Source organism: Corapipo altera, unplaced genomic scaffold (assembly GCF_003945725.1).
Source record: "Corapipo altera isolate COAL_440 unplaced genomic scaffold, ASM394572v1 268, whole genome shotgun sequence".
Taxonomy (NCBI): Eukaryota; Metazoa; Chordata; class Aves; order Passeriformes; family Pipridae; genus Corapipo; species Corapipo altera.
In genome coordinates this window covers 911,600-922,971 of record NW_020884901.1, presented here as the reverse complement: position 1 = coordinate 922,971, position 11,372 = coordinate 911,600, and the positions used below count along the sequence as shown (strand labels likewise).

General features: G+C 47.5%; 1 protein-coding gene across 3 annotated transcripts in view; it reads right to left on the bottom strand.

The window, feature by feature from the left end:
- NR6A1 (nuclear receptor subfamily 6 group A member 1) overlaps positions 1 to 11,372 on the bottom strand; it is a 57,253-nt gene that overhangs the window by 25,935 nt on the left and 19,946 nt on the right. The window contains exon 3 of one of the 3 annotated variants that reach the window (XM_027650082.1): positions 10,976 to 11,370. The exons of the other annotated variants lie outside the window; for them this stretch is intronic. Within the exon in view, the coding sequence (XP_027505883.1) occupies positions 10,976 to 10,997 (22 nt within the window). The 5' untranslated portion in view covers positions 10,998 to 11,370. The remainder of the gene's footprint in view (positions 1 to 10,975; positions 11,371 to 11,372) is intronic. 3 annotated transcript variants of the gene reach the window in all.

Below are 11,372 nucleotides of genomic sequence, written 5' to 3'. Positions count from 1 at the left end.
GAGTTGGACAGGAGTTGGACAGGAGCTGGACAGGAGCTGGACAGGAGAGGGCAGCATCCGACCGGCGGACACGGCCGGGCCGGACCCCGGAGCGCCGCCACCACAACCACGGACCCGCGGAACGGGCTGAGCTGGAAGGGACCCACGAGGATCACCGAGGGCGAGTCTTGGCCTGCACAGACACCCCGGGAGTCCCCCCGGACTGGGCTCGCCGCGGATCGGGCTCTGCCAAGGGCCGCCAGCAGAGCCGAGCACAGTCCATAAGAACCCGCATTTCAGCACCAGCTCTTGCTGTCCCCGCACCAGCTCCGGCCTCAGCTTTGGGGCGAGAGCCCTCCTGGCCCCAGCACTGCCCCGAACAGCTCTGCAGCATCCTCACCTCCGGGGTGCCACAGGGAACCGAGACACAAATGGGTCCTGCTCACGGGCTGGCACCTTGGTTTTATTTTTACTGCAATTAGCTCTCCTGTCATTAGGATTCCACACAGGTCATGTGATTTCAGCACAACACAGCACAGGAGGACAGTGCTCAGGAAGTTGAATCTTTGTATTCAGTCCAGTCCTTTGGAGGAGCCTGGAAATCTGGGCACTTCTGCTCTGCTCCCCCCTCCTACTAATATTGCTCCTACTTCTGAACGGGGCAAGAGCTGAATCCTGAAAAAATACCTTTCACCTCCCTATATTCCTTCTGCTAAATCTGATCCTCATCCTTTTCTTCTGATAAACTAGATAATTCACACATCACCTCTACCAGCTGCTCCTAGGCCCAGATACCACCCACCCCAGACAGCACGAGGTCCCAAATTAAGATGTACGTGACTCAAAGAAGAGCCAATTTTATTAGACTAGCATCAGAGGAAAAAAATCTTCCATCTTCCTGTCGTTTGTGAAGCCTCACAGGACAAAGTATTCCCATGCCTGCTCCTGACAGGGAACGAGCCTGCCCCAGTGCTGCTTTGGGTGTAAAGGCTGAATCCAACATGCAGTATTTAAGACAATTAGGTTTTCAAAGAAACTACACTAAACATTTCTTTCATGTGTAATCAAATTATGTTAAAGCAAACCTCATAATTTAAACCATTCCATTGGTCAGCTCCTATTTGTTTTCCCTGCACCCTCATTTTTGCTCCAGATCTGTCACATTACATTAACACCTTTCCTACTCACTGCCTACAGAAATAACAGCCTTCGACATGCCTGCACAATCCATTTGTCCTGCTCTAATTACTTTTTGACATAGCCTCTTCTGCTGTTATCTTGCCTTTTCTGACCTCTGTCTGTATTAAAGCCATTTAAAACAATCTTTAAACTCGGTATCTATTGTGATGTGTCTTATATGATACTGCTGGAGCATCAGTCAGCAACATTTTGTAAATCAAATATTTAAATCTATGGTAATAAGATAATGTACTTGAGCTGGAAAGCTACTGCATGGTGGTAACAGCTACAACTGGCTGCTCACAACACAAGCCCCCAGGACTGCAGCACATTTTCAGGATGGAATTCCTGTAGTCATAAAACTGTTCTACATAGGGAAGCTGCTCAAAGATAAACAGGGTCTTCTGTGTACTAAGGAATTTCCTTTAATTTCACAAATGGGGAGGAAAGCAGGAGAAACTGAGAAAAGTGGTCATCCTGCACAAACAAACCCAAACAACCTCCAGACAAACTGAGCAGACAGGAAGAGGAGCAGGCAGGGTGCACCAACAATGCAGCCCATGACAAATCACACTCTTCTCCAAACCCAGAGAAGAAACCATGAATCTCTAATCCCAATATCCCTCTGTTTTCATCAAGCCCATTCAAAAACTGTGCCCTCATTTTCTTTCATGGTGATTCACAGAAGATGAACCTCTAATTACCAGCTACTTCCCTGGCTGAAGCAGCAGAGGATCTGCTCTGTGCCAAGTGTCTGCTTCGGAGTCAAGAACTTATTCCACACAGTGGAACTAATTTTTTGGATATCAAGTTGATCCCAATGTACACACGTCTCACTATACAGTCTAACTACATCTTCACATGCTATTTTCCACATGATCCAGCCTCATGCTAACTTAATTGGTAGCTAGTCAATATTTTACTCACATTAGAAGAGACTTCTCAAACCTACATTTGCTCTGGTTCATTTACAGGGTAATTATCCAGTTCACACCAAGTCTGGTCTTCTAGATCCAGCCAGTGCAGACACAGGCACAGCTCTGCTGGGAAAGCACAGCTCTATACTTTGTCTTCCAGATGACAGCACTATAAAACCAACGGGGGACAAAACCAGAGTCAATTAAAATACATTAAATGCAATGCAACAATTCTATGATTTGTCATAGAGATTTTATTTCTTTGAATTCCTCTAACTGTGTCCTCAGGACATTAAATCCCATGAATGCTGTGTAAAGCTCTTCTCACAACACTTTCCTATGCTCATTTTTATTTTCCCCTTTTTCTTTCCTGTCAGCAGCCCTGACCACAAACCTCGGCCTCATTAAGGCATCTCAACAGAGAAGGGACTCGTGGATCCAAGACCAGAGCAGTCTGCTGGAAAAGCAGGAGTGTGAGATGCTGCTGTGCTGGAGCACAGCTGATGGAATGGCTTTTCAGCAGGACATCTAGTAGCAGGAGAGGGTCATGCTGAAACATTGATTACTGAAACAGTGAGTATACAGGGGACCAAAACCAACAGACCCCAGACATGGAACCGAGGCCGTAGAGATTTCCAAATTCTGTGCCTCCTAAGTGAAGAGGCTCCAAGCTCCTCTGTACAGTGGCATGGAACAGCATCTCCAGAGCAGCCACAGGCAAAGTCAGGGACTTAATTCCTTGTGCAGGAACCTGGTGCTAGGAGGACACCCACATTAGGACTGTGATTAGTTCTTAACAGATGCCTCTAAATTGCCTGCTGGAGGAAGCCACCTTTCCCCGTGACTGATGCTGGCCCCTGAATTAGGGGGGTTGATTTCCCCTCATTAAGCCTGTCCTGAGCTGCTCTCTGTGGGAACAACCGGCCTCACCACGGCTCCCACCACAGCTCCAGAGAAACACTGGAACCCCATGGAACCCCTGCGACCGCCCTGGCTTTCCTGGCTTTGGGAATGTGAGGATGGCAGATCAGATGAACCAAACGAGCTCTCCCCGTTCCTCTAGAGCACTCTGTGTGTGCTGGACAGACAGACAGACAGACAGACAGAGCTCCCTTCCCGGCTCTCCCGGCCTCGCTGGCTGCCGACCATTTCCATAAATCCTCCCACAATGCAGCGCAGCGGGTTTAGCCGGAGGGATCCTCTGCAGCACGGGGTGCTGTGAGAAATGTGAGATGGTTTTAGAGGAAACATGGAAGATTCAGATTTGAAATTAAAATGATCTGCCCCAACAACAGCGCCTGGATTTCTACATTAAATTTTTGACATTCCAATGGTATGATATGTTCGTGTTGCTCACCCAGGATAATCCCACACGATTTTCAGAAGTTAAAAATTAAAATCTGCAGTAGGGTTTTTATCATATATCTTGGAAACAAGGCAAATAGAAAACTCCCAGTGCTCACCACCAGGCATCTTATCAGCAGAAACTACGGGGCTCTTTGTGCTGTGTTGTGATGACTTTGCAGCACACTTACTCCTGAAAACAGCCCTCGCTACTCACAGGAGACACCCTCGATGCTCAGATCCACAGATCTCACAGTGAGGTGCCACACCAGGTGTCAGAACAGCCTAAATCACATCCAGCAAGTTCCTACCCCAGATTTAGCAAACTGTGCTCACAAACTGTGCTCAAACTACGTCTACAGCAGCAATTGTAAGATGTTAGGTGAGGGCCACACCGGGATTACATACAGTCAATATTTGGTTAAATAAGTTCCCGAGACACAAATGTCACTTAACAAAACAGAACATAAATACCCACAGGGCAGTAACCCTCTTCTTTGAAGCAAAAGAGACATCCAGCTTTTCCTGTGTGAGTCTTGCTGAAGCCTAATTACATTATCGCTTGTTATTTGTAACAAAATATAAACATTTCCCTCGTGCCCCCAGACCACAATCCCAGAGGAACCCCTGCAACCCCACGTCAGTATATACTGTCATGTAGGATATAAAGCACTCTGACCTAGTCTCATCCACCCACTAAATTGCTCCAAAGTTTTCCTTGCATGTATTCTCTGCAAGTCCAGGGAGAAGCTGCTTTCTGCACTGGCAGTACAGCGAGCAGGGTGACAGTCTAACATGGTGTCCTGCTGAGATCCAAGAATAGCAATGCCTTAAAAGGCAGCGATGCTGAGATCACAAGGAAAAGAGAATTAGGGCACAGCTGTGGAGTTCTGTAGGCTAAAACATAGACTCAATATGTCAGAGAAAATTAAATCACAGAGCTACATGTAATTTCTAGTCTCATTTGGAACTTGGCTGTAGCTGTGCAGAATTTGTGCTCGGGTCATACATGTGAGTCGCTGTGTTTCTGCACACAGGAATAAAACATGAAGTTAATTTAAAAAGAGAAAACAAAGGAGTTATATGCAGCAGTAACAGAAACATCTATGTTTGGAAGGATGTGTACGTGCTACTGCAGCTCACCTACAGTTCCGAGGGCAGCTCTGGAGGACAGACAGCAAAGCCCCAGCCCCACCTGTGACACCAGCAGAGCTCACAGCCTCACCTGCACACAAAACAAACTGACCCAACACACACAACAGATCTGAAAAACGCCTGCTTTCCTGTGGTTCTCAGACAAGGGAAAGGGACCCTTCCTCAAAAATGAGGGTACCAAAACTGATAACAAACTTTTGCATAGGCCTTCCCCTCGAAGAAGTGGTTACATTTTACAGAATGGTATCTATATATAAATTTTCCAGTATTTCTTATCCTTGAAGCCCAGTACCAGCTTCTCCTCTGAAAGCATTCAATATCCACACAGTGCAGTCCATTATCCTCTGCCAATATCTACTATTGCAATCTGAGTCCAACTAATGAATTTTTTGGGATATCAGGGTTTGTGCCTTGAGCTGGGAGGTTGGTGCCTTATATCCAGTGTCTTCTCCCCAGCTCCAGACAAACCTCTGAAAGCCACTGTGGCAGAGTCCAGCACAGCTGTTAGACAGTAAGAACTGTGGATTCCTTAGGAGTCCCTGGATAAACAGCTGGCCCTTGGGCAGAGCAGGACAGGCTGGACCCAGGGAGCAGCTGAGCAGTGCCTCACCTGCGTGAGTCCAGGCTTCACCAGAGCAGCAGACTGAAACTACCTCTTTAAAAGGCTCTAGAGGCCAGGGACAGATAAGAGAGAAGATGGAGGAGATAAAAGAAGCTGCTAACAAGGGAGCAAGAGACTGATTGGAGTGAGGCTTAGATGGTCAGGCTTTCCTAAATCACTGGTACTTGAGCACTGTGGTGGTACAGAACAGCAAGAAAGCAGAGGTAGGAAGCTGCAGTAATTACCTGTGTTCAGCTAAGTGTGTTTCCTGTGGAGCTCACAGAGCATGGCTGATCTGTTGGTATCAGCCATCCTTTGTCCCTAAGGAGGTAAATTATACCTCTGATTTGTATATGAAAGTTCAATAACGCTTAATGGTTATGCTTGACTGCAGACAGAGCTGTGGACTAACATCTCCAGGACTCAATTCCTATGAAGGGGTAACACATGGAGAGATTTCACAAAGTGAGAGAGTTCAGCAGCCCACAGCCAGGGAGAAGTGAAAACAAGCCAGGGAGGGATGTGCAGGGGTGGCACGGGGAGTGTCTGGCAGGGGGACCGGGCTCAGCAGGATGGGACCTGTTGACCCCTCCACCTCATCTAGCAGGTGGCATCCCTGCCCCTGGCAATGGGCTTGGAATCAGATGATCTTTAAGGTCCCTTCCAACCCAAGCTGTTCTATGATTCTATGACCCACCTCCTACTGCTGGAGTTCCAGAGCAGTGTGCACATGGCACTGCTCCAGAGGAGGAGGAATGCACCGTGATAGCCATCACATGGGGAAGGAGATAACCCAGGAGTGCAGGAGATGAGCAGAAGGGGTGTGTGAATTCAGTCTGCAGTGATGGAGGAGAGGAGCTCTTCTGGAAACTGCCAATACTGGGAAGGGTTAACAGGGCAGTCCCCGAGGACGGGCTCTGCACGCAGGGGCACACGTGCACTCCACGATTTAATTAACAGAGAAAACGCCAAACGTTGGAGACGAATTGCTTTTCCCGAGCAGGACTATGTATTACCTACTTTTAAGCACAGCCCGGTTCATGCATATGCAATGTTCTCCACAAACACCGCACGTGGTGCGGGAAACAATCCCGTAAATGAGGATGCGAAAGGAGGTCACTAATTCTCTCGGAATATCTTCGGGATGCGGCCCCGCACGCGATCCGTGCCCACCGCGGGGTCCCGGCGCTGCCCGCCCGGCTGTGCCAGCGCCGCCCGCCCTGACCCACTTTCCCGCAGCATTTCTGCATAGCGACAGAGGTCCGAGCAGGACAAGTGTCACCTCCCAGCCCACGGGATTCTCCGTTCCCTGCTGCTTCCACTGCAAGGATGTGCCCAGCATTACAGGCAGGCACACAGGAGCACTCGGCACTGCACAGAAATGTAAGTAAACACAGAAGTGTCAGGAAGAGAAGGAATTACAACAACAAAATCCTGTTTTGTTTGCAGAATATTCCTCTGAAGTAGGCACAGGGCTATGACAGTGGCTACGTGAATATCCATCTCGTGGATCCTCCCTGGAAGAAGCCTGGCAGTTCCATTCTGGCCAAAGCTCTTTTAAAGGGACTTTGCTCATTTCTGGCTGGTCTGAGCATTCCTGTTGCCCCGAACCAATCCTGCCCTTTCCCTTCCACTAAAAGGGATCCTAATGTACTGAGCCACCCAGAAAATTACAATTCCTTCATTACCCCCAGCCAAAGCTCTGACACTGTGAGGAAATGCATTTTCCCACCCCAAGCCCCTCACACCTCTCGTACTGTCCTATTTCCTACTCTCTCAGTCCCTATGGAATTACAGTGTATTGACTGCAGATGCACTGGCAGTTCTGATGTCATCTCAAGGCTTTTTCTTTTTTACTTTTTTTTCTAGGTGAAGCATCTATATTTCCTCTGTTCTGAAATTTTGTGCTGAAACTATAACAAGCCAAAAATCTCTTCAATGGGAAATTTCACAAGCAGAGGATTATGACTTCAGCTCCAGAATAAGCAGCAGGAGCAGATGGAACTCTTCAGAAACAATGATTCCATTTTCATGCAAATTTCCTTAGTAGTTAAAAAAAGACGAGGAAGAAAAAAACCACCAAGATATCAGAATGGTTTCTAAATGGAAGGTTTTTGAATGATGCTAAAAGCAAAGGGCTGGTAGCTCTCCACAATCCCAAGCATTTTAGCAGCAGCCAGTGGAAAAAAAAAACCATGACAAACTAAACCCAGACTCCATCCCCTCTCAGAGTCAGGACAAGGGAAAGGGAAAATGGAGTGAGAGTGTATTTTAGTTTTTATGATTTTCAGCATCCTCGGGTTTGTGCTAATGCACACTTCAGAGCTAATTCTTATGCTCTTTAGGAGCACAGGCTTCATTCATGAAGCAGCATGACAAAAATTCTTTATCCACTTGATGAGTACAGAAGGTGACAGCACCGAGGCGCAGCAGCCACGGGGACCCTGTCGGAGTGCTAACCTGCAGCGCTGCTCCTCCAGCACAGCGCTCCCCTGATTGCAGCAGCACACACATGCATTTTTCATAGCCCAAATGTGGAAACCCAGCCAATTCTTTTGTTATTAATACTGGCAGCATACCCTAAACAACAAATAATGCACAGAGTTAGCAGACCCCATTTCTGGCTCTTCTACTGACTTCTTACTCAGTTTTGGTCTTGTGCCTTCCTTTTGCCCTTGTGTTTACTCCTCAAGTGAGACAATTCAAGCTATTCCCTCGCTCCCAGAGTGGTGAGGACAACAGGCTTTGCACACCACGGAGTGGGACTGCCTCTGTGCCACACCACAGAACCAACCACTGTCCTGCTGTGCACACAGAGCACACATTCATGGTAGGAACTGGAACTCTTCGGAAGGCCCAGGGAATTCTACTTTTGCAGGCTGCTCCTTAAACTGAGGTTTTAAAGCCGAGAGGGAACGACATGCACAGAGGAGCGGGGATGCAACCCACTGCTGTTTGTCCCTGCCTCCCCTGCACACTGGACTGGGGCAATGCTGCAGCCAGGTCTCTCTCCCTGTGCAGTGTCCGGGTGCCAGCACAGAGCTGCTGCCACTGGGCAGCTCCGGCCCCAGCAACGGTTCCTTTGGATCACCCTCTGCAAATCCAACTCTCCTTCCTGGCACAGTCTTTCCCTGCTGCTGCTCCTGATGTTTTGCAATGAGGTTTCATAATTGCCTATCAATTCTATCAAACAATTCTATCAAACAATTCTATCAAACAATTTCTATCTCGCTCGGTTTCACATTGATTTTTTAAATTAGTTTTATCCTGCCTTTTCCATGCAAAAGCAATATAAAGTTGGTTTCAAATAAGGCTACAAAGAGTGTTAGAGGCTTCTGAGCCATGTGTTCAATACCAAGAATACTTCTGTTTAATCCCATTCTACCTACACTTATCCCTTTCATCATGTCGCTGGCCAAATCTTTTCACTTTGAATTTGCTCTCAAACTGAATCTCCTTCCTTCCTCATCTAGTTAGATGGATTTAAGCAATGACAGCTACTGAAAGGACAGAGCACAGACAAAATAACCTCAAAAACGGGCTCAACAAACTCTTCCTTGCTTACTTCTGAGCAGAAGGATGTAAAGAAACAATTTCCTCGGTTAATCCTTCTTTGACCCAAATTAACTTTTTCCAAACTATTTTCTTAACTAATTTGTTTTACAGTCTTGCCTGAATAAACTCAGCAATAGACATGTCTCAGTTGCCCAAGGAAAGGAAGAGAACAGCAGTGGGGAGGGATAAGAAGATAATTTAGCTGGTCCAACCAGTGCAGTGCCACATGTTAGGGTGGTGGAAGAGGGGAGGTTCAGATTAACACTCTGGATTTCTCTTTATTTCTCAATAAAGATGACATAGGGGGAGAAAAAGATACATATCCTGTCCTTTAACCCCTCACACCTTCATGTGCTGAGCTTTGAGGTATGAAGAGAAACGAGACCCATCTGCCCCAGGTCTCACCTGTCTGGGTCAGCACACTGAATCTGAGCAAACTCACTGGAAGGTTCTTCTTTCCTCCTCCCCCTGACTGCAGGACAAAAACTGCCAGAAAGACTCAAGAATAACTGGGAGAAGCACAAGGGAGCACCAGCATTGCCTCTCCTTTAGCTGCCTCAACAGACCTCCATCGCTTTTCCCTTTTGACTTGGGTAAATTTTATGCAGCAAAATCTAACACCAAGCTGGTGACAGCACTGTAAAATGTCTGAAGGGCTGAAAACTGGGTCGACCCCCACCTCCTGCCCCCAGCCCCATCAGCACTGACAGGGTCCTGCAGGGCCCAGCTCTGGCTTGCAGGAGCAGCCGTGGCACAACGGCCGCAGTGCCCTTGCCTGGGGAACTTGTTCTCCACGGCTGCTCCAGCTCTTCACTTCCCAATGGGAAATGATGTTTTCCATAGACTTAGTGAAACACGGTTCTAATTTAGTAACTGCAGTGTACATCCAACTGAACAGGACCTGGTGTTTGGAGAATGAGAGCAACAGAATTAGGACGAGCCTCAAAACACTCAAGCGACTCAGCCATTTGAAGATCACCTCTGATGTGGGGACAGAAAGAGGCACCTGGAGACTGGCATGTGGTTGTGTTTATACACTGTGCCAAAACACTGCTCCCTTTTCTAGACCCCAGCATTTCATACTGAGGACTTTTATATTATTTCTGCAAATATTAAAATGGGATCCGCAGCCGTTCAGATGCCTCGTAAAGCCCATATTACCCTCAAACACCCTCTCAAGGTTTCATCTTTTATCTTTCATAAACAGGATCAGAGATGATGTGTGGTTTTGAGTCAGAAGCACATTCATAACCCAGCAAGCACCAGAATATGTATTTTAACAGCAGCATCAACTACGTTTCAGCAGAATCACTAAAATCCCCAAGTGACTTGAGAAGTGAAAGATAATCTTTGAAAGAGGAGGCAGAGGAAGCTGTCTGGGAACTGGAAAAGTTACCAGACTGGTGATTACGGGCAGAATGGACAGCAGATATGAGTTATCTCCTTCACACTCATGACAAGGAGGTGGGAACCTCTTCATCCCCATCAATAGCAGCTGCATGGCACTGATATGAGCCTGGGTCACTATTAAAGCAGCATGTCAAGCTTTTTTTTTTCCTTTTTCTTTCCAAACTGCTTCCTTTTGGACGAGCTCCATGTAACTGTCATTTGCTTTCTCATTTCATTTTCATTTTCCATCTATGCATTCATCCAGCCCTTGAGGGGGAATTTTATAGAAATCCCTGTCAAGAATGCCCACAAGGGCCTTCTGACCCACCCCCTCACTGCTCTGCATCCCTGCCAGTGACATCATGGCATGTACAAAATACTCAACAAACCCAAGTTCAGTTTGACCAGCAAAAGGGCAGGAACCACTGGGACACTTTCCCTTCCTCCATCACCTGTGGCTGCCCCAGTGTGTGTGCACTGTCCCAGGGCACTGGGGCTGCTGGGCCAACAAAGCAGAGGAACCCAGAACCACCAGTAAGAGCTACTGAAAGCATTTAACAACAGCAAAACACATGTAGTGCTAAAAAGAACCTGCCCTATGGTGCAGGACTGTAGGTTGGAAGGCACCTCAGGAGCCACCCAGTCCAACCTCCCCTCCAAGGAGGGTGTCCTTTGGCTTCCCCTGTCAAAATGTTCTCAGAGAAGAAAGAAAGGTCAGTGACTGAAAATGAGAGAAAGGTGACTAAGAAACCTGGAAGAGATTGAGGTGAGAAAATAGAACATGGACAATACTTCTCCACACCTCTCAGCCTCAGGTTCCCTCTGAAAACACTTGACAAAAGCAAAGTTAGTGTACCTCTGTGTGATTCTGGACACATTCCAGTGTCTCATTTCACTGTTCCAGCATCGTTAGAGGATACAAACAAGTTCGTGGGAGCAGCTTTGAGCTTTGTCAGTCTCAAACCACCGAAACTAGCAAGGTAGTGGAGTTCATTCATCCTCAGGTGGCCTCATTGAGAACGTGCTTAAAGGCGTTTTATTTCTGTCCTGCCAAACAAACGGCAATGTCCTTCTTGCTGTGCTAGAAAGTGGAAGGGAAACAAAACCGTGTGGAAAATCCCCTCGATGTTACGTGTGGTTCAGGGCAGCTTTGCCCATGGGTTTGGGGGGGTCCGTCCAGCCGCTCCAGAGGGGATGGATACCCGGGGGTTTTCCAGCACCCCCGCGTTCCTCGAAGGCGCTGGAGCCGCTCT